This window comes from Phaseolus vulgaris, chromosome 10 (assembly GCF_000499845.2).
Source record: "Phaseolus vulgaris cultivar G19833 chromosome 10, P. vulgaris v2.0, whole genome shotgun sequence".
Classification (NCBI taxonomy): domain Eukaryota; kingdom Viridiplantae; phylum Streptophyta; class Magnoliopsida; order Fabales; family Fabaceae; genus Phaseolus; species Phaseolus vulgaris.
In genome coordinates, this window is record NC_023750.2 from 3,338,752 (window position 1) to 3,361,577 (window position 22,826).

Below are 22,826 nucleotides of genomic sequence, written 5' to 3' on the forward strand. Positions count from 1 at the left end.
TAAATATAAATAAATAAATACCAGTTCGTAGATGACAAAACATAAATAAATAAATAAGATCATATATGTTTGTCCATCAATGAGGTATAAGTTGTCCATATAAAGAAATATAACACTACATTCAATTCAAAACCTTAAGGTTTAATGTTTGGTGTTTTTTTTTTAACTTTCTCACCCGTATTCAATGTGAAACTTTCAATTCATACCAATGAAAACCCCACATTTAGTAGAAATGAGAAAATTGAGTGACCATAAAGAAAAAAAAAAGACTCAAACAATAAGCTTTAGGATTTTATGTTAAGGAGGGAATTATTATACACTATGCATGTGTAGATATGTGTGGCTTGGGTTATTGTGAACTTACCATGATCCATCACTTTTAGGTTTCCTTGTTAATCTAAGTTTTGGATTGGATCATATGTTAGTTTATGATAAGACATACTTAATACAAATCTTTCAAAGTAATTATCTTTGATTGCTAATCAAAATATTTCCTTTTATATACATTAATCTAAGTCTTAGATTAGATCAAATGTTAGTACGTGATAAAAGATATTTAATACAAGTCTTAAAAAAATATTTATTTTTGGATTATTAATCAAAATGTTTCCTTTTTTATATACACTCTTTCATGTTAAAAATTTATTTAAATAACTTTTTTTTTGTATTGTTTGTTTAATTATATGTTATGTCTATATTGTGTACACAAATAAATGTAGATACATATGCATAAACAATATCTAGAAGAGATTAAGAATGTATTTTAGACTCTCTCTTTTATATTAATTTATATTTATATATATTTTGTTATATTATATTAAAGTTTTGTATAAACCTGTTGGTTTATATTAAAGATGATAGTTTTATGTGGGTGTAACAATATTAATAATTATAAAAATAAAAATAACTAACAATACTATTATTCTTATAATAATAATCATAATAAATAATAATAATTATTATTATAAAAATATCATTATTAATTTATTTTTATTGTTATTTTTGTAATAATTAATATTATTATAACAAGACCGTAAAAGTATAAACAAGTGGAGACATAGTTTATTTCATATCTATTTTGTAGTATGATTAAGTTAGTAATCAAAATTGTAATAATATTTTGTAGTATGATTAAACAAATTTCCAATCATTAATTACAAATTTGGTGAACTCTCTCAAATGCTCTGTCAAATTGATCTTTCAAACCATCTTCAAATGAGGTCTTATATTCCTGCAAGAATCGCAACCACAGTAACAAATATTGATCCTGTGATGTCATCTTAAGAAGATCCAAACACTGCTAGGCCTAGCAAATTTATTACTTCCATTGTCATCTTTAACAAGAAGGTCCTTAGAAAAACCAACACTGCATCAAAAGCTTGAGGGGAGAAGATTTGACCAAGAACAGCAAAAGCATCTTAAAGGTTTGCTATAACTTAATATTAGATTTTTCAAGAATGTAAGTGTTAAAATTCTATGAATGTTTAATATAAAAAATACACTATTGCTTCAGCCATTTGGTTACAAAATATGCTAGCAACAAGTTCATAGATTAGTTGTTAAGTACATGTTTTTGGAATATTTACAAGGAATAATTAAAAGAATAAAACAATGAAAAATCAAACACATACTAAACTTTTTGATGAATCACTCTATAGTAAAGATTTTGGAGCAATTCCACCTTACATGTAGTGCTTGTGAAAATCAGTGTTTATTCACTAATTTTGTATAGTTTAGACCTGGAGTTTGAGACAGTAATAGACCTTCAATCAATTTTTGAATAGAAAAATCTGTAAGCAAAGAAAATCATGGTAAAAATAAAGTGACATTTATGTGATTATTAATACAAAGAAAAAAGAAAAAAAACTGAATCATCTTCTCATCAAACAAGTTCATACTGAAAAGTTTCACCATGACATGTAAAGGGAAAGAAGAAGGGAACATTATAGATTAAAGGAAAGTTGAATGTAAGAAACGACACAATCTATTTTTAAGGACAATATTAGGATTGTTGCACTCTTAAGCTTCACTAACTCATCCCTGGAGGCACACGTTTTTAGAGGAGTGCAAACATAAACAATTCTAAACTTGAAGATGCATACTTTTGCAGTATTATATGCAACCTGTGTCAATGCATTCATGTAACTTTTTGGTTTCCATCCTGAAAAAACTTGTATTCATTTGCCAAAGTGTTTTTGGTATCATTATCTAATCAAAAATGAAGTTTCACCTCAGCAATCTGCATCTGCATAATAAATATTTGTATTGAAAAAAAATTCGATTTGATTGAAGAAAACTACAAAAAGAGCTTAAGGAAACTAATTCCAATTCTATGCAAACAAGGAATTGCAAAATTCTTTTCACTAGTGTGATATTGTGAAAACCTGGAAAATATTCAAAAGATATTGATCCAAACAACTTTGTACTGTTTAAAATATCTATGAACTTAAGTCCAAGCACTGGAACTTTACATGATATAGAGTAAAGGTGTACTATATATACAATATAAACATAAACCCAACATATTAAAGCTAAAACCAAAACTCACTCTATATACAAGGAGAATTCGCTTCACAACTCAGAATTTTTGGCTACTAGTGCCCTTACACTACTTAGTCCTCCTTAAGCTTATAGACATTGTCAATGTAATCTTCTGTCTCCCACAGGAAAGATCCAAAAGCAACAGCTTCCAAGACTAGTCTCTTCAAGCTAGAAAATGAAGTCAAAATAACATCATCATTCTCAAACGAACCCGATTCCTTGTTGTTAAAGAGTGCACAACTATAACTACCAACCAAATTCACAGCCTCCTTAGATCTCAATCTGGCACATCTCTGCAATGATCCAGGATGAAAGCTCATAACATAACATTTTAAGTCCTCAACTTCCTCTTCTGGCCTGATTAACCCTTGCCCTAAGGATGGCATGTTACTCAAGTGGCCAAAGATGGCATCTTTGAGTCCATAAGAACACATAAGGGAAGTCCTATGACCAAGGTGAATATCATGGTCAGCCAACGATAGATTTCGTTCTAGGTGGTATCTCAATGAAACTGACTTCAAAAAGTAACCATATAATATGGAGGCAACATAAACTCGGGCAAGTAAGAATTGTCTAACTTGGGTTGTTGCCCAACTCTCAGTTACACTAGATTTTGCTTTCAAGCCAGTTACAGTAGTTATGTGTTCCCTTATCATATCCAAAACTTCCAAGCTATGAATAGACTCTAGTTCCCAGTCCTTAGAAGGCAATATCTCTAGCCTGCCATTGTAAAGGCAACTAGAAAGTTTTGGTACCAAAGGGACCCTGATCTCAGAAAACTTGTAAAAAATCAGCAAGTACATAACATCTTCTACAGCAATTTGACACTGATTCTCTTTTAGTTGTGCAATCCTCCTGGCATTCAGAAAAGGTTCAAGTCAACATCTTTTCAATGGATATCTACAAGTTTGTTATGCAACTACTGAGGAATTTAAGACGAAGGTTTAACTGTTCTGTTTATTTCATTCCAGGGCATGACTTGATACCAGGCAATACCCGGACACATTTAATCATGCAGACACTGCTTCATATCTGAAAAGACCATCAATATTTAACTCCAATTAAAACAATGTAAAAGATATTACAGGACAATTCAGGTCAAAGTGGGGAAAGGAAAATGGCCGTCAGCAAAAGTTCAAGCATCTCAAATCTCATGAAAGCTAGTACATTGTATTCGAAGGTTTCAGAGGGAACCAAAAGTTGTAAGCTGTCCTCTGCTACTGCTACCATTAAGAAGTGAGAAGTTTTATCGTCAACAGATAAGAAGAGACACCAAGAAATGCTGTTCATGCTCAAAGTTTGAAGGTACAATTCAGAGAAGAATAATTTAAAATCTCCAACTTAAAATCATGTAACCATTGATTTGTCAGCCTCTAAAGCTCTACGTGTAACAGGAAAAAGGCCACTAATCTTTGGAACAAATACTTCTCCACAAAATGTTAGGGACAGCAAAAACAATCAATCAGGGCCAGAGAAAGTACGGTTTAGCTTTAGACCAGGAATGATGACCAAACAATGCAAGTTGAGGTATGATAAAGTCCCTAATCTTCACCTCCAAAACATCATGAATCCACATCTTAGTGATAATGACTACGGAGTTAGAACAGCTATGTGATTGTATTTTTCCTACAATATCCTGCGTTACCTTGCAAAATAAAAGAAAAAGAAAAAAAACCAGAAACAAGCCTATCTATGAACCCCGTCTAGAGACCATTCAATTGCCAAATTAAGGTTACTTGAAATGACACTTTCTATTTGTGTTCCTCTGCCTCTACCCTGGACTGGACCCAAAAGCTATTCACTACTTAATGATTACCAATGCTTTAGGAATTATTAGAATCATAAAAACAGTGATTTCTGTCGGAATTTCCGATAAACATAAACTCTTGATCCATATAGACCCATCCCATTGATCATGTCTCTGGCCTAGCATTCCCTGGTGAGTAATTTACCATGCTAGCTCAGAAGCCGCAAGACACTTATGTCTAAGCCTTTTACTTTCCCATAGAACAATTTTTAGTAGTTCTTGATGACTAATAAATCGCATTCTTTTATCTTGGACTGGTTCAAATGCTCAGCTACAAAGGTAAAATCTGTAAGACAAAATTTCGTGACGAAACTGCACTACAAGCTAAGACCTATATGATTGGAGATTTGGAGTGCCATGCTAGCATCATCAAGAGCATCCCTAAGTCAGAAATGTTTTAACAGGATAAGGTCCTCATTTTTGGCGTCTTTTTTAGCATTCTTTGTATGAAGTTTTAAGACTTTCCATCTCAAATAAGATTCTTTCTTTTACGACCAATCTTCCCTGTTTTCTCTGTTGCTGAAAACATCTTATATTCCCTTCAGTATAGTTTCCCTTACACTCCAAAAGAAGTGTTTTATCTAACAAAAGTAAAACATGTATAACCACATAAAAATTAAAGTTCCAAACAGTCACTGTATAACACACTAACAAACCTCTGAGCTCTACATGTCTAGAAAGTTGAGTTCAAAGTTCTTTCCCCTTTAATATAAAATCAGGACCTTTACCCAAAGAAACAAGATTTCACCCATATAAATCAGAAAAACACAATTTGTTGAACGCACTTCCGCATCCATATACATATATTAACAAAGCACCGGATGCAAGGCTTGTAACTTTACACACAGAATCACCAAAATTTCCTCATTGAAGTCACACATATCATATAGTAACATGTCAAGGTCGTAGACAGTGGTCCAGGACAACAATTATGGCTGCAAAACTATTCTGATTCAAAGTTTAAATGACCTTTTCAAACCAGAGGATTTAAATTGAGTCTCCTTGAGAGATTTATTTTATAAACCCTGTTTGTTATTCTCTGAATTTTATCTGATATTATCGATTTCATGTACCATAATCCCTTATTTTTGGTTGATTTTGGTAGTTTTGTTGAATCTCTCTAGAAGTCCTGAGTTAGATTCTCTTTCAATAGGATAGAAGATGTGGCTAACTACTGTTAAAAAAACAAAGGTTTTTGTGGTTTCCGCCACATTTATCTCCAATTTCTCCAAATATCAAGTACGGAATCAAGGTTTTTGGGTCTGCGCCACATCAGCCACATTTATGAGCTGTTTCTCACAATATCAAGGATGAAACCGCCGCAACCACAATTTAAAACCTTAGCACGGATCAGGTTTTCAAGAAAACTCATAACAAAATAGAATCCTTAAATACTGTTTGGTCCCAAAATACCATACGAAATTCAAACTTCATAAAACACGTCAAATCAACTTCAAAAGGAAAAAAAAAAAAAGGGGTGTTAAAAAACTTATATTCACCAACCAACCTGTGCAGCAAGGCCTCATCAGTGACAGAACCAAGCACCATGCGAGCATGTGCCGCATCACGATCCTCAGCCAAGAGCTTCAGCTCTTCCCCAACAGCAACATGGAACATCTGAGGATGGTTCTGAAGCACCCCACTGAGGAACTTCCCCACCATGGAGCGTGGCTCCAAAGGAGAGTTCAGGCTGCTAAACTCACATGGGCTGGCTCCAGCACTTGATCTGATGAAGGGTCTACGCCTGCTGTGTAACAAACAAGAGGAAGAAAAGGAAAAAGCACCACCACCGCCACCGCCACCAAAATCAGGCCTTGTGAAGAATCTGAAGTGGGGTTTATGAGATGATGAAGGCAGAGCGAGGAGTGCGTGATGGTGGTGGTGGATGACACAGTTTTCCATCAAACAAACAACAAAGGAGTTGAATTGGTGAAAGAAGCAACAAGATTAGAGAGATTGTGTGTGTGTGAGAGAGAGAGGTTGGTGTCACTGTGATGTGTTGTTGTGTTAAACAAAGTTGGTGTGGTTTTGTATTGTTTATGTGAACTGTGATAACAGGTTGAGATAGGATTCTTCAATTCACAAGAAAAGAGAAGTAAACTAAAATATCTTTGGTATCTTCTTTTTCTTTTGATAAAATATCTCAGGTATCTTCTTTTTTTATAAAATGGAAATTTGAATATTTTTCAACTAATAAGGTAATTTTAATTTAATTTTTAAGAGAAAAAATTGACCTATTACTCAACTAATAATGAATTTTCCTAAATTATGATTTGAGATAAAATGATAATGTAATAGAGAAAGTTGAGTAACAAGTGTATCTATAGATTGTATTAAAATATCTTGGTTTATGCAACGGATAGGGTTCTGAGACTTTTGAGGTAAGGAAGGGTCAGAGGTTGTTGTTGATAAGTGATAAGTGCGTTTTCTAGTGGACAGTTGTTTTGTCATGGATGTGGTCCCAAACAAGGTACAGATCAATGCTTCTAAAAAATTACAACAACTATTACTTATTTACTCATTGTGCAAATCAAAATTTAATAAATATATAATTTTATTTTGGCCCTTTTGGATTTTTATTTTTGCCATAAAAAGTTACTGTCAGATTCTTTTTTCTTTTTCAATATTTAAATATTAGGAAACTACATAATTTGGAAATCAAACCTAAACTCATGCATGCATCTCTTAATTCTCATTGTTCAAAACCTTAAATATAGAATTAAATAGGACGAGAAATTATTATTTTTCCTTCACAAAAAAAAAAGATAGTATCTTGATTTTTTTTTTTATATTTGGAAAAAGACACTCTGTTAAAATAAAAGAAAAAGAAATAGAAAAAATTGATAGCAATTTACAAAAAAAAAAATATTTGTTTTGTAAAAAACCTTATAAAGAAAATAGCATTAAATAAAACAAAATACCACCACACCCATTCATACTGCAACATATAGAATATGTTTGCAGCATTTGTTACTTTTCATAATTTTTTTCTATATTTCATTTTTTAATTTGTTAGACATAAATTGCTGATTAATTTCAATTTTTATTATAATACATATTATATAATTATATCACGACTATTTCAGTATCTTTTATTTTCTAAAAAGTTCCTTTTTTGTCGTTTTAAAAGAACCAAATCTAAACATAAAAAGATATCCACTATTGACGCAAAAAATCTACTCTCTTGTTCATCACTCCATATACTGAGAACAGCATCAAATGTGGTAGTATATTTGAAAAAAAAATCAATCAAAGAGATATATTTTGTTACTAAATAAGGTTTTTAATGATACTATTTTAACATATTTGAAGTCAAAACATACACTGATTTCATTTGTTAGAATTTAATTATACTTGTATATATAATTAAAAATTTCCAAGTATGTAACAATTGCATAATTTTTTATTGACACTGGAGTGTGATATTTCTGAATATGGCAAATAATTTTAGTGATTTTTTTTTATTTTTTTGCCCTAGCCATGGTAAGTGATGGTTTCTATATTTTTTGTCCACAAAAATAAAGTCTATTGTTCTTAGCCTGTTGTGTCTGAAACAGTGGCTTGAATTTGACAACACAGTGTGAGTGGGATATACGACAATTGTTCATAACTAGGGCAAAGAAAGAGTCAATTCTGAACAAAAATAAGTAGAAGCAGATTTTGAAAACAGGGTGCTTTAAACCTGAATTTCTCTCATCCAACTTTTTTTTTTTATGTTTGGGTCCCAAAGAAAGAGAATAAAAAACAGAGAAAAGGAGTGGGTGAGTAGGTAAGTGGGGGATTCTATAAATTGTTTAGTAGAAAAATGAAAAGAACAAAAAAGTGTTTGTATAATTGACACAAAATATATTAGTAAATAAAGATGTGTTTAAGTAAGAATAATTTATAATATAGTTGGAATAATGGGATGGAAGGATTCATAATGGAGGAATGGAAATTCTATACATTTTCAACAGTGTAAGGATAGGATAGAAAATAATTGTTTAAAAATCTTTCCTATTTGAAGCATAAGAAACAAGGGAGAGAACGAAATTTCACATTAATTCATTTCAGAGTATAAGTAATTTAAATTTAGTTGGGTATTAATGTTTTATTATTTGAGTTAAAAAAGTTTATAAATAAAAAAATATAGCTATCATATTTTGATAGAAACTTTAGGTAGATGATTTTAACTCTGAATGTGATTTAGACACAACATGAAATTTTTTAAACAGATTGTGTTTTGCTTAGAATATTCAAAGTGTTTTTCATTTTGATATGGATAGTATATGTCATGATGACTTTTGAAATATTTGTGTTAATATTTTTATGTTTGTAATATAGTTAATTCCTTAAAGACATTACTAGTTGTTAATATATATTTTATCAATAAGATGTTGAATTGTTGAAAGTGATGGGTTAAATAAAGTGTATAGTTTGTGTGGGTGAAATTTTAAGTTGGATTTATAATGTGTTTAGTAGTTAAAAATGTGGAAGAATGTTGCAAGTGAGTCAAGTTGGTTCAAGATGTTGGAGTTATATGGTTCATATATTGATGAATCTAACCTTTCTCATGAAGAATTTGAGAGTGACAATTATCATGAAGATCTAGAAGTATTTTAGGTGGTATTGTATCGAATAAGAATTGTTGTAAGTTTTATCTTTCATGATTTGATCTTAAAATTGCAGTTATAAAGCTTTTCCAAATGAATTAAAGTCTTTCTTGGTGATAGGTTTCCTTATAATTGATTAAAAGATGTATTTAATTTGTTAAAATGTTGTTAGTTGAATTGGAATTACTATATCATTTTAATCTATTAGAATCGCTTAAAAGAATAAGCAATTATGATATTTTTGTTTTAATATGTTAGGATGAGTCTTTAATAGATTAAAATCACTTAAATTCAGTGAAGTCTTTGTACTACTTTGTTTTAATATGTTAAAACAACGAGTTAATTCATATTAAAATATATATAACTCTCTCATTTCTAAATCATTTGACATGAAATCAAAACCAAAATTTTTGAGATCTTTTCTACAAATGAGAGAGTGTCCAAATTGAGTTGAAAACTGTTATTGAAGATTTCTTGAGTTGTTTACTTTCATTGTTTTGGTTGTATGGTTGTAAAAACTTTTGAAATTTTAGTGTGATCTTAGTTGGTGTGGCGGATTAATTGGATGTAATTCTTGGATAAGAGTGAACCAATATAAAATCTCTTATGTATATATGATGACTTCTTACGGCAAATGCACCGCGTTTGTCAGAAGTAATAATTGTCCATAAGGACGGATATCGATCCCACAAGGAACAATGAATTATCGAGTACAATAATGCTAAATATAAAAATTAGAACAGTTAAAAGAGTTTTGAATTAATTGTATTGGCACTGATCAATAAGAAAACAGACAAAGAATTAGTTGTTTCAATTGAAAAAATAAGGATTAGTTTCATCTTTCTCACTCTCAAGTATTTTGATTAGCATGTCAATATTAAGTTCTTTGATTGAAATTGATGCCCGTATAGAAATCATTTATATCGATTCCTCGCATATAAGATATCACCTCAATACATAAGAGTTTGAGCAGATTACTCTCAATCCCAAAGGGTAGAATTAGCCACGCATACTTCTAGTACCTTCCATTCTCCCAATTGGATTACAATTCACTGTTTTCCTCTCCATCTAGCACACTAGGGTTGAGCCTCTAGCCCTCTATTTATCCTAGTTTTCTAGGGTTAGGTTGCTTCCTGTGTCGCGCTAATGGGCTAAATGATAAAACTAAAAAAAGGCCCAATCTTTCTTTGCATCTTTTTCCATTCTGGGACCTTCCGTCTTTTAGCTCAAATTATTCTCCTTTATTTCAAATCTTCAATCTTCCCTAGAAATATGCAATGAAGACCAAATTTGGGAATAAAATGCTTTTATTCAAATAAATCTCATAAAAATGTAAAAAGGTATAAATTTATAAATTAGGGATTATTTTATATTTAAATTAGCAATAAATCCTCATAAGTGCCTATATTTTAATATGAAATATTACTGAAATTGGACACTTATCAATATCTTCCTCTGTGTGTGCATAAATCTTTGAGTGATTTACTGGTTTCCTATTCACTGCTCTAAGATTCTGGAAATTTCGTAAGAACTGGAATAAAACTTAATTTGTTGTTTCAAAGATTAACAAGTTGTTTTTTCTGCTGTAGATGTCTTTCCAGTTTTCTGATATATACAATCCCTAAAATTGTTATCTTTGCTTAAAGAACTAAGTAACTGAAAAAAATTTCAAGATTTGAATCTTTCTTGCCATATTAAAATCAATTTTTTAATTGGTTATCAAGTAATAGAATATGTTAAAAACTTATATTTGATATCTAAAATTCAACCTGCTACTGTGTAAGTGAATATGTTGTTTTGATTAAAAAAACTGAAGTTAGAAAATTAGTCTAAGTACAATTCACCGCCCTCTTGAACTTAGATTCTCATAAAGTCAACAATTGGTATCTAAAGCTAGGGCTTGTATTTTAATCAAGTTTTATTAATATGGCTAAATTTAAGTTTTCTTTTGCTGAGGGTGCGTCTATTAATAGACCTCTTATGTTTGGTGGTATGAATTATGCTTTTTGGAAGATAAGAATGAAAATCTTTATGGAATCTATAGATATGGGAATATGGGATGTTGTTGTAAATGGACCTTTTATATATATGCATGTGAAGAAAAAAGCCTAATATGAATCCTTGGCTAAAAAAGATCATCACTTCTGCATTACACATGGATGGATTTTTCAGGGTGTCACAATGTGGTTCGACCAAAGAAATGTGGGAGATTTTGGAAGTAACCCCTGAAGGTACAAATGATGTAAAGAGAGCAAGAAAGCATGCTCTCATTCAAGAATATATACTTTTCATAATGAAGCAAAAGGAAACAATAGTTGATGTTCAGAAAAGATTCACGCACATTATAAATCATCTGATTGGTCTAGGCAAGGTGTTTGATAAAGAAGAATTGAATATCAAAATTCTGAAATGCCTAGATAGAAGTTGGTAGCCCAAGGTGACAACAAGTTTTGAGTTTAGATAATTGTCAAAGCTTTCAATTGTTGCTCTTTTTGGAAATATAAGAGAACATGAGTTGGAACTCAATAGATTAAAGGAGCAAGAATCATCTGAAAAGAAAGCTAAAAGCATTGCTCTCAAGACTAGTGTGCAAAAGAAAGAACTTAGTGAAGAAGAAGAAAATTCAGATCAAGATGAAACTCTAAATCTTCTCACCAAGAAGTTCAACACATTCTTAAAGAAAAAGAATCAGGAAAGATCTCAACCCAAGAAAAGACATTTTAAACTGAATGAGTCAAGTTCCACTAATTACACTTGTTTTAGTTGTAGTAAGCCATGACATATAAAAATTGGTTGTCCAAACAATCAAAATAAAGATAAACAAGTGAGCAAAGAAGACTGAAAGGAGCAGATAAATTCTTTAACATAAATCTTATTATAAATTTTTATTTGTTTCAATTAAAAAATAAAATTAAATGGAATTATCATTTTATATACTTTAACTACAAAATAAATATATTTTAAAATATTTAAAAAAATATATATACATTAAATAATGAAATCTCACTGTATATTATTATAAATATAGATTAAAAAAATTCTTTTATTATTAAACATAGCATTAGTATTTCCTCACAATTAACTTTTTCATAACTTTCTCAGTCTAAATTTGAAAGGTTATAATATTATAGATATCCAATTCTTTTTACCTATTCACTTCTTTACAATGTACCAACTTTCCAACCTTCCATTATTGATCTTGTTGGAGTAATCCAACATATCTTATTTGATTTTGATTAAATGTTTTTTAACAATAAAGTATAAACATAATTATGTTTCCTCAGTAAGATGATAGATTTTTAGCAAATTATGTAAGACATTGTGATTCATCTAATGGACAATATAACACAAGTGTTCTCTTACTTCATGTGATAAGCAAAGATCTTATTAGATAATATGTACATTGTTTTTAAGCTAACATTGTACCTAACAAAAAATCTTTATGAGCTTATTTTGTGTTGTAGAGAATGTTTTCATCTTCACGTTTATTGAGAAGATCTTGCAAAGCATGTGTCAACATCAAAGATTTTTTGAATGGCACACTAAAGTTGTTTCACACCAACACACATTCTAGGGGGTCTCATGTCAACTTTGGGAAGACTATCTTGTACTATTTTGTCATTTACTTTAGTTTGGTTGAAAGCTATATGATTGGGGCCTAATAAGGTTTGCTATCTATCATAATGTTTCTGACATAATAGGTAAGCATTTACTGTTGTATGAAGCGCATTTAATGCATCTCTACGTTCATCCGTTAACAAACAGAGATTTGAAGATAAAGTTTTGAAGTGAAGTTTCTCAACGGACATTTTAGAACTATTTTTTCTTAGCTCCAAATATAAGTAAATCTTCTAAGTTAAAGAAGATAACAAGTATAAAATTATACTCATAGAATATAGAATGTATGTCAAGTACATGTGAAATTAAAAACCCTCACTTATAAACGTTTGCTAAATCAACCATGTTTTTTCTCCCAACCATATATTACTAGTATCATTTAGTTTAGAGAATAAGTAAAAATACTATTATTTCTTTCATATCCATATTACTAGACATATGATTTGGTTTAGAGGATAAATAATAAAAATAGAAAATTCACTATATTATTTTTTACATATTTTTATTTATTTATTTAGTTATTTTAACCAAATATTTTTAATTAATTTTATTCTACCAACTTATTTTTATTTATTCTATTTCTCTTCTTTATGTGAAACATGTTGTGAAAGAAATGCACCAATAAATAGATTAATAAATATGAAATGACTCCAAATTCCTGAACCTTAAGTAATAATTGGTTGGTGAGAGAATTAATATTTAACAGTGTACTTTTAACGACAGTTTTGATTTCTTCAAAGTGTCACACTTGGAAACTTGCAAGAACCATAACCTAAAAAACGACCAAAGAAAGAAATTATATTAGACAAAAATAAAGGAGAGAAATGATGGATATAGTAATAAGAAATTAATTCACCAATTCTTAATCACTTCATCATTAGAACTTTCCTCTTCCCTTCTAATTTTTAAATGTTGAAAATCAAACTGTTTTTTTTTTCAAAGGATTTCACAAATTTGTGCTACCAATAAATAAAAACCATTCCTTGATATCACATTTTAAATAACTACTAAAATAAATAAATCTATAATATATGAAAATTTGTGATTAGATCATAGTATAACAAAATATTGGGACTGTCTGTGAATATACTGGATCAGTTTCTTAATAATTAAAAAACTGATTATAATATAAAATACTCTAATAACTATTTTAGATATTTTTTTAAGAGAAACAAATTCATATTCTCATTACATCATAAAGTTTTGAAAAAATTAACTGATTTTAATTATCTTTTATATTATTTTAATTGTTTTAAAAGGGTTAAACTATATATGAATAATTTGAAAACTCAAAAAAGTGATTATTTTAAAGAAATTATAAAACTTACTTGGATCCTTTGCAGTTTGCGTTGCAAGCCCATTGAAATAGCACGTTCCTCCCACGCGCCTAAACTGCGCCCAATAAGCACTGAAAGCGTAATCGGCATGACTCGTCACCGAGTCGGGTTTAAAACACGGGTGCCCAGGTTGGATCGGGTCACACGTTCCGTTTCCCTGCGAGCACGAGTAAGATAACGCCGCCGCCACCTCCGTCACATTCGCCCCCTCTGCCACCACGCACCACGCCTTCCCTTTATAGTCCATCGCCGGCGGCACCGGTGCGAGCTCCGATTCCGGAGTATTGCCGGAGAGATCAATGTCGTAAACCCTCGACCCGTTCGGGTACAACAACCCGAAATGCCGCTCCGAACCTAAACCCGGCTTTAAGTTCTCATTATAAAGTGAAAATATAAAAGCCGGAAGAACCGAACCCGGTCGAGCCGGGGTTCCCAAAACCGGGTTTCTTGTAAGCCTCTTCACTATGTTTCTGTTATACGTGGCAGCATTGTGAACGTTGGCGCCAACTTGGTCCAAGTCTCCCCCATTGGGCCAACCCGTTTCAGCGATAAAGATCCGAATACCCGGGTATCCGAGCCGTTTCATCGCGAAATAAACGGCGTCAACCATCTGGTCGAATAGGTTGGTGTAGATTGACCCCGTTAACGGGTCCGTTACCGTGATGTTTCTGGACTCGAAGAGAGTGTAACTGAGGTTAATTTGGGCCGGGTCGGAGGCCCACGCGAAAAACGGGTACACGTCTAGAAAGAAAAAGGACCGTGTTTTGTGGAGAAAGTGTAACATGGGCTTCATGATATGAAACGCTATGTCGTTTCTGAAAGTGCCGTTTGATGGTGGAAACGACGATTGCAAAACGTCCATTGCGTGTGGAGTTCCGATTTTAACCTTGTGCAAACCGAAGACTTTCAGAGAGTGTGAGATTCGGTGCATCGCGGGAACAATGTGGGCCCATGTTTCGTTGCCTGTGATGTGATGAAAGAGAGGAACACCAAACATAAACAATCAATATGCTGAAAATGAATCTAATTTTAACATGATTAATTTAGTTATATTAAAAATTTATAAAATATTTTCTTTTCATGACCTAAAATTTGTGGATTTTTTTCCCCAATATACCTTTACCCAAAAAATTACATATAAAAATGTTGTTATATCAATAATATTTATTCAAATAGATTCATTCTTATAATTATAAATAGTATTTCTATATATATATATATATATATATATATATATATATATATATATATATACTACACAAATGGACATACCAGTGAGTCGGTTAACACTCGAACTAGCTAATCACTTAACCATGGTGAGAAGGTCACATGACGACATGTGACCGACCGACCCTTAGCGACGAGCTAATGGTTGACTAAGTCAGGAGGGTTAATCCATAGTTAAGAGTTGTTTAGTACAACCCTAAACATGAATCAACCTCCCGATCCGGCCCACCAATGAAGGTCCATTAAGGTAATATAAATAACACGCATTTCAAGAAGAAATGTACGTCATTACAGTACTCTGACACTTGAGTGCTAACACCTGACTGACTTGAACGTTGGAATGCCTTCTGCAAGTACCACCCTGCTTGTGGAGCCAGACGATAGAAAGAGGAAAGGTGAAACAGAGAGCTTGAAGCATCGGTGACTGACCAAAGGTGGAAGCAGGAACAATCATTTTCTAGGTCTCAAACCCGTTTGATATATATATATATATATATATAATATGTGAAAATTATTTTAGAGAGGAATTATTGAAGAAAAAAAATTCAAAATATGTGTACATGAATTAAAACTTAATGTATTCGTTCCTTATATTGGTGTATGCAAGTTGAAACAATAAATATATCAATATGCACCCAAATCCTGAAAATCTGAGAGTTATTTAATTTAATCTTTAATTTTAAATTATAAAATAAAATATTATAAGAAGCCATTTGTTTTGTTCTTTCGTCTACGTTATAGCTAGAATTGAAAATTAAGATGCCGGATTTTAGACTATTATGAGAAGAACAAAAGTTTTGAAAAGTCAAAGATGGAATCAAATATATTTACGTTAAAAAAAGAAAAATATTTAAGAACATTTAATTCTATCTTTTATATAGAATTGAAAAACTTGGTTGAACTCAGATTGTTTTCAAAGTTTGGGACCCATAAGACTAAGTTAGTAAATGAATTATCTGTGTAAAATTTATTTAATAACACATTTAAAATAATAAATTTGTTTAACAGAACTCCATTAACAAGTATAAATCAAATACTCAATCATTATAATTTAACTATATACATCCAAATTTGAAAAATCAAATAGAAGATGTTCGTATTTCTATTTTGGATTAGTTTTTCTGAACTTAAAATAAGTGTTTTTTTTAAGAAAATACCTATTTTAGAAGTAGATAGAATATAAGTTGCTTCTTAAAAAAATGCTTTTAAAAAGTTAAAATATAATTTTGCTCTTAATATTTTACAAAAAATATGTAATTTTAATTCCTATTTTTTCTTGCAATTTCAATCATTCAATTTTCAATTATTCATAATCTTTGTTTTTCTTTTATGATATTTTTATCTTTGATTTTAATTATTTGTAACTTCATGCATTTATTAGTTTAAGAAAGTATCCCCTATCAAATAATATTTGCTAATAAGTGTGCGCTACTGCTACCTTAAGTAAGACAAAAATATAAAAGAATTTGGATTGAAATTTTAATAAATATAGAATTAAAATTAAGAATCGAAATATATAAAAATGGAATTAGGATCAAAATTATAATTAATTAAATCAAAGACTAAAATTAGAAAAAAAAATAAAAGACCAGAATTATGAATATGTGTAAATTAAAGAGCAAAACTTACGAAAAAAAATTACAGATTTTAGAATATGTAAATATAAAAATTGTAATTAATTCTTTTTAAAATAAAATAATTAGATAATATATAAAAAAAAACATATTTGACTACCAAATTTTACATGATAATATTCAATAATCCATCATTCAACTATAACGACGTCTTCCTCACTTAATCTAACATAATAAGTTTAAATCTATAAACATTTTTTTTAATATATTACTATAATATAAAATTTAAAACTCTAAATTTTAAGTAAGATTATATAGTTATAAAAAACATTATTTTCTATTTTAAAAAAAATCATTGATAAAATAAAACATTAATCAATTAAACTACAAATTTTATAAAAATTAATAACTATATTAAGGAAGAGAATTTAAGCCTAATTTAACATTATACTATATTTATAGTTGGTTTGATAAAATTTATAAAGTAAAATTTGCATTCTTACATAAAACTATATATTTTTGATAGCACAAGTAATTAGATAAGACTAACATTTGATAAGATATAATTTAAACAAAAAATAAATTTTACATTAATTTATACATTATAAAATACTTTAATATTTAATTTAATATATAAGATTTCCAACAAACTAAATAAAATATTAATTAAAATAATAATCTTATCTTATTATATTAGATAAATAAAAAAATGATATAGTCCAATTAAAAATAAATAAATTGATTAATGTAACAGCAAGTAACTCAGAAAAGGACTTCTTACCATGCACTGTCTGATATTATAATAATTTGAGCATTGAATACTATTAATTTAATGGTTGAAAAATTATAACGAGATAATTTCTAGAACTAACGGAATCTCGTAAAAGTGGTAAAAAGTTGGTTTGAACGCACCTGTGCTGCTAATGAGTTCGTTGCCGACGAGGAGGTACCGGATGAGCGTTTGTGGGTAGAAGGGTACGACGTTGGAACCAACCCATTGGTCCGAGAATGTCTGGTTGGTGGACGCGTTCACCACAAGCTCGTTGGGAAGCATAATCGACACCTCAATTCCCGTGTTCCGAAGCGCTTCCAGAATTTCCGCGTTTGCGTCGTAGATCTTCACGCGCTTCGCTTTCAGCGACTGTATCAGACGCACCGAGGTTCTCGCCGGTGGAAGGTTGCTCCCCAATTGCCCATAGTTCACTCCCACTTCCCCTGATATTTCTCCTCCTGTTTCACAATCCAAATTTTCAGAAATTAATAATCATTTTCACATGCCAAACGCGATTCAAGATTTGAAATGCAAAACCAAACACACCCTTGATACAAATACTTAGAAGTTTTGGAAGGAAAATGACTTACTGGATATGGAGAATGAGATAAAAAACAAGATGAACAGAGAAATCACTGCCATGGCCATTGCATGAAGTTCAAGATATCTTTCTATTTCATTCAACTTTTTTCTCTCCTTAAATAGGGTTATTGGATTTTAGAATTGCGTCTACATGTGGGAAGAAGAGAACATTGGAGTAGAGTTGAACAATAACGTTGACTTTTGTAGGATAGATCTTAAGTTTTTTTTTAGTTTAGTGTTTATTTTGCTTATTTTGAACTCTAATTAACATTTTGTGATTTTTTTTTTTTGCTTTTTAATGGCACGATTTTAATTTACTTTGTAATTTGATGTTGAATATTTAATAAAAATATTGACAGGACACTGTATTAGAGTAAACATATATATAAAGATAAATGTGTTGATGTGATAGAATAATATAGTGCCACATTAGTATTTTATTAAATAAATAAAAAGTTGATGATATGAATAAAATTAAATTCACATTTCTCAAATAAGTTCCTTGTTAGTTAAATTTTTTATTTGTGTTAGTTAGGTTTTATCATCAAGATTAGTCATGAAAAAAAACTGCCAATAATATGACAAAAAAATTATAATAAAATGGAAACCAATTCATAAGACGATATCAATAATAGATTAAAAGTGGAAATAAGAATAAATTTGTGATATAATTTGTGGTGACCTTGTTGTTAAGAAAGCTATATCTTACTTAAAAAAAGGAATGTTTATTGAGAAATTAAGAATATTAGAAGTTGGTGGGTTTTGGAAGATTGTGGGAATGAAAAAAGGACTTAGGAAGCAACTTAGTGGCACATTAGAGTTACTGTGAGGGAATAATAAGAGTAGTTGACACGACTTTGAGATACTATATATTCTTTCTATTTTTTTCATGGATTTTTTGTTGCATCATTTAAAAAAAAAAGACATTTACCCTTTCAATTTTTTTAAAATTATTATAGTTTAATCATGTAAAATAAACCATTTAAATATTATGAAAATAGTTTTAGTTTCTATTTTCAGCTTAAATATAAATAGATTTTTTTTTTCAGAATGCCCATTAAAGGGATGTTCATGGTACTAAATTAATTAGCGAGATTTATTTTACATGATTGTTTAAATAAATTGTGTATTTTTAATTGATGAACCTAATGTTAATTGGAAACTTGTTAACTGTGTAGTTGATAATATATTTTATTTCATGTAAATTTTATTATTGGTGGTTTTGAATCTATTGGTTGTCATTGTGATTCTTCTTTTGATTTATTATATTGTTATTTTGTTGTTTATTATATATATATATCTTGTGGACCTTAATATATTTTGCGACAACCACGACCTTGTTCTTTATAACCATTTTGTCTTGTACCTCAGATAATGTTACAAAATGGACAAACTCATTATTGTACGATACTTTTTAGTATATCTCATAGTTTAACACATTTTTCGTTGATAAAAAAATTAGTATATTTTTCATTTGTATGACTTAGTGTTTAGTTGGATCAGTACTCCTAAGGAGGTGAAATATGTAACCATTTATGGTTAAAAACTTATGAATTATTACACTTTTATTGGTATTAAGTTAGGTATATCCATATGTGGCCATCTTTTAATGTTTTGATTTTAGTTATTTTTAATAAATAAGGACATGACTAATGATACTATTTGTATACTTTTTACATCGATTGCATACCATAATTGATGTAGAAAGGTGTTTATATTATGACAATTTTAAAAATAACCAATTTGATGAGGTGTTTTTTAAGTATAATTTTTTAGGTATTTTTATTTGAAATTGCACTTGTACAAAATATTAATACCATGATCCCAACAAAGACAGTTAAAACAAAACTATCATTAAAAAACAATGATAAACTTGTAATTATGCAGTCTTTTTAATGACAGTTATACCTATAACGTCTTTAAAAAGCGACCAGAGACACAAATAACGACGATTATTTTTTAACTCGTCATTAATTAGCCAAAGAGAAATTAACGACAATTATGCTTGCAACCGTTGTTAATTTTGCGGGTTTTAAAACCTCGCCAACTCTTACTCAACCCACTCTTTCTCTTTCTCTTTCGTCTTCATTTCTTCATTCTAGCTTTCCTCTTCACTTCTTCATTCAAGCTTCACTATATTGTTGTCTCTTCGCCATTGCGCCCGTCGCGCTCCCGCCCTGCACACTCTCCCTCAACTCCTGCACCACCGTTCACCCTCGACCTCGCTCTATTCGCACTCCTACGCTCGCTTCCCTGCCCACCGTTGCAGCTTCCAGAGCCCTACATCGGTGCTCCCCCGCTTCCTGCGCCGTCTCTCCCTCGTGTCGTTGCCCCCCTACGCCTCCGCTCCAATGTTCCTGCGCTTTCGCGTGAGTTTCCCCGTCGCTTTTGCTTTGCTCCAATTTTCATGTGTAGTGTGTTTTTATTTATTATTTAATAGTATATTAAATTTTATTTTGTATATATTGAACGTGTTTGTTCTAAGTCCGGGGGTGTCTGATCTTCGACAATTTTGATTTAGTTTTTAATGATTAGATATTGTTTTTATATATTGAACTCAATGATGCTGAGTTTGGGAGTGTCCGATCTTCGACAATTTTGATTTAGTTGAATAATTATTATATATTGTTTAAATATATTGAACGCACTGATTCAGAGTCTGGGGATGTCCGACCTTCGGCAATTTGGATTTAGTTTTTCATGATTAGATATTGTTTTTACATATTGAACGCACTGATTTTGAGTCCATATGTGTTCGACCTTCGACAATTTTGATTTAGTTTTATAATGAATTAGATAATACGTTTGATTATATGAAACATGTTGATGGAGTCCTGGTGTGTCAGACATTCGACAATTTAAATTTAGATTCTGTTAGTGTATCAGTTCTATGGATCGAAATTGGATTAATCCACCACAGATAAAGAGGTGAAATATGTAACAATTCAAGGTTAAAAACTTATGAATTATCACACTTTCATTGGTATTAAGTTAGGTATACCTCATATGTGGCACTTTTTAATGCTTTGATTTTAGTTAACTTTAATGGATAAGGACATGAATAATTATGTTATTAGTACATTTTTTTACATCGATTGCATATCATAATTGATGTAGAAAGGTATTCATATTATAACAATTTTGAAAATAATTATTTGATGAGGTTTTTTTTAAAGTAAAATTTTCTAGGTATTTTTACCATAAACTTAAAAAAAAAAAATTGAATAATTCAGGATACCATATACATATTTACCAATTACATCAAGTCCAATAAATACTACATATGTACAAAAATTCTCCTTATATTAGTTCATCTAACATAAAAATATAAAGATTAGATCAAAACTAAAGACTAACTATAACTACTACTAGTCAAAACAAAACACTAAAAACCACATACAATCTTAAATCCAAACCATAACAACTATTTCATCATATAGTTATACTCAAAACTTCATCAATAAATTATTGTTTATTGTAAATTTAACTAAATTAATTCATTAAAAATTAATAAGCATGGTTATATGATCATTTCAACCAATAATTTATAGCACTAATAAAAATAAAGTCATTAATACTTATGTAATGTGTCTAATGAGTGAGTTGTAATTGAATTCAAAAGTGAGTCTACTAGTTTATTTTTACAAAGTATTAACCATAATCATCCTAGCCTTCTTTACAAATGTAGGTGTTTTTGAACGAGGTTGGGACTAAGAAAACTATTGAGACTCTTCCTCGGTTGGTCGGTCGAAGCTTCCACCCTTCCTTTAGAAACAGACACTTCGCTCTCCCTTCACTGCTCTACTTCTCGTCCTCGTGATCTCCGGTCTCGGATGCCACCTGCAAAAGGCACTTCAATGCTCAAGTGAATACAGTATTCGACACTCGGTATTTTAACACTGTATGATGACGTACCTGATTCTGGAAATTTGTGCCTATTTATATGATTATCATGGACCCTTTCTTATTGGGTCAGATTAGGGAGTTGAGTCACGTTTTGAAGTGTATTACCTGACTCTTGATTGCTGATTAACCTCGCTAATCCTATTTAAGCGTAACCTCGATTATGGTCTCGATCGATGCTCCCACTAAATTCTAAGGTATGATCTCGGTCATACATACCTATGGTCTCGATCGAACAAACCCTACCGGTACAGTAAAATTAAATTCCGCCTAAGTGTTAATTACAAGATAAAGTTTTTTTTATATATTTATATTATTTAACTTCCTAAAAAAACTTCTTTCTAAGTTTTTCTTCTTTCTTTCCACAATCCTTTCATGTTGTTTGTATGGATACTACATTAGTTACAAAAAGAAACAAGTAACCAATGTAGAAAGTGTTGTTATTATTATCGAATTATCATGACATTTAATTTCATAATGATTTTCTCTTTTCTAACGTAATAGACATGGTATGAAAATGTTTCTTTTTACACTTGTGATCCAACCTAACCTAGTATGTAATCCAAACAAGTATTAGCATGATTTGGGATGAACAAGTCGGTCCACCTAAAATTTAAAACAATTATGTTAAAGTAAAAATAAATAAAAACTTATATTTTTTTAACATGAAAATTAAGACTCCATTATTAATAAAAATATTTCAAAAAAACATAATGAATTAAAAAATGAAAAATGTGACACTAACTTCTAAATCTTAATAAACTTGGTTTACAAGTTTTAATATTTTTTATATCAATTTTGAGTTTTAATTAGCATATTCTTTATAATATTAGGTTATTTGTCTTTTAAGTGAATTTGTGGATTAATCTAAAC

The 22,826-nt window shown here is 30.3% G+C and overlaps 2 protein-coding genes across 2 annotated transcripts; both read right to left on the reverse strand.

The window, feature by feature from the left end:
* Positions 1-2,405: 2,405 nt before the first annotated feature.
* Positions 2,406-6,654, reverse strand: LOC137818253 (UV-B-induced protein At3g17800, chloroplastic). The gene is made up of 2 exons (XM_068621553.1): positions 5,856-6,654; positions 2,406-3,396 (listed from the first exon to the last, which is right to left on the reverse strand). The coding sequence occupies exons 1-2, from the start codon at positions 6,248-6,250 to the stop codon at positions 2,613-2,615; spliced, it is 1,179 nt and encodes a 392-aa protein (XP_068477654.1). The 5' UTR covers positions 6,251-6,654; the 3' UTR covers positions 2,406-2,612.
* Positions 6,655-13,160: 6,506 nt separating this feature from the next.
* LOC137818459 (probable glucan endo-1,3-beta-glucosidase A6) lies at positions 13,161-18,262 on the reverse strand. The gene is made up of 4 exons (XM_068621905.1): positions 18,059-18,262; positions 17,609-17,926; positions 13,887-14,858; positions 13,161-13,330 (listed from the first exon to the last, which is right to left on the reverse strand). Exons 1-4 carry the CDS (start codon positions 18,114-18,116, stop codon positions 13,293-13,295), a joined length of 1,386 nt encoding a protein of 461 aa, XP_068478006.1. The 5' UTR covers positions 18,117-18,262; the 3' UTR covers positions 13,161-13,292.
* Positions 18,263-22,826: the final 4,564 nt, after the last annotated feature.

Coding starts and splice junctions, on each gene's coding strand:
- LOC137818253 (XM_068621553.1), bottom strand. CDS start 6,250: ATGGAAAACTGTGTCATCCACCACCACCATCACGCACTCCTCGCTCTG. Junction 3,397..5,855: donor GATGAGGCCTTGCTGCACAG/GTTGGTTGGTGA, acceptor TCTGAATGCCAG/GAGGATTGCACAACTAAAAG.
- LOC137818459 (XM_068621905.1), bottom strand. CDS start 18,116: ATGGCCATGGCAGTGATTTCTCTGTTCATCTTGTTTTTTATCTCATTC. Junction 17,927..18,058: donor TATCTCATTCTCCATATCCA/GTAAGTCATTTT, acceptor ATTGTGAAACAG/GAGGAGAAATATCAGGGGAA. Junction 13,331..13,886: donor GCAAACTGCAAAGGATCCAA/GTAAGTTTTATA, acceptor GTCGTTTTTTAG/GTTATGGTTCTTGCAAGTTT.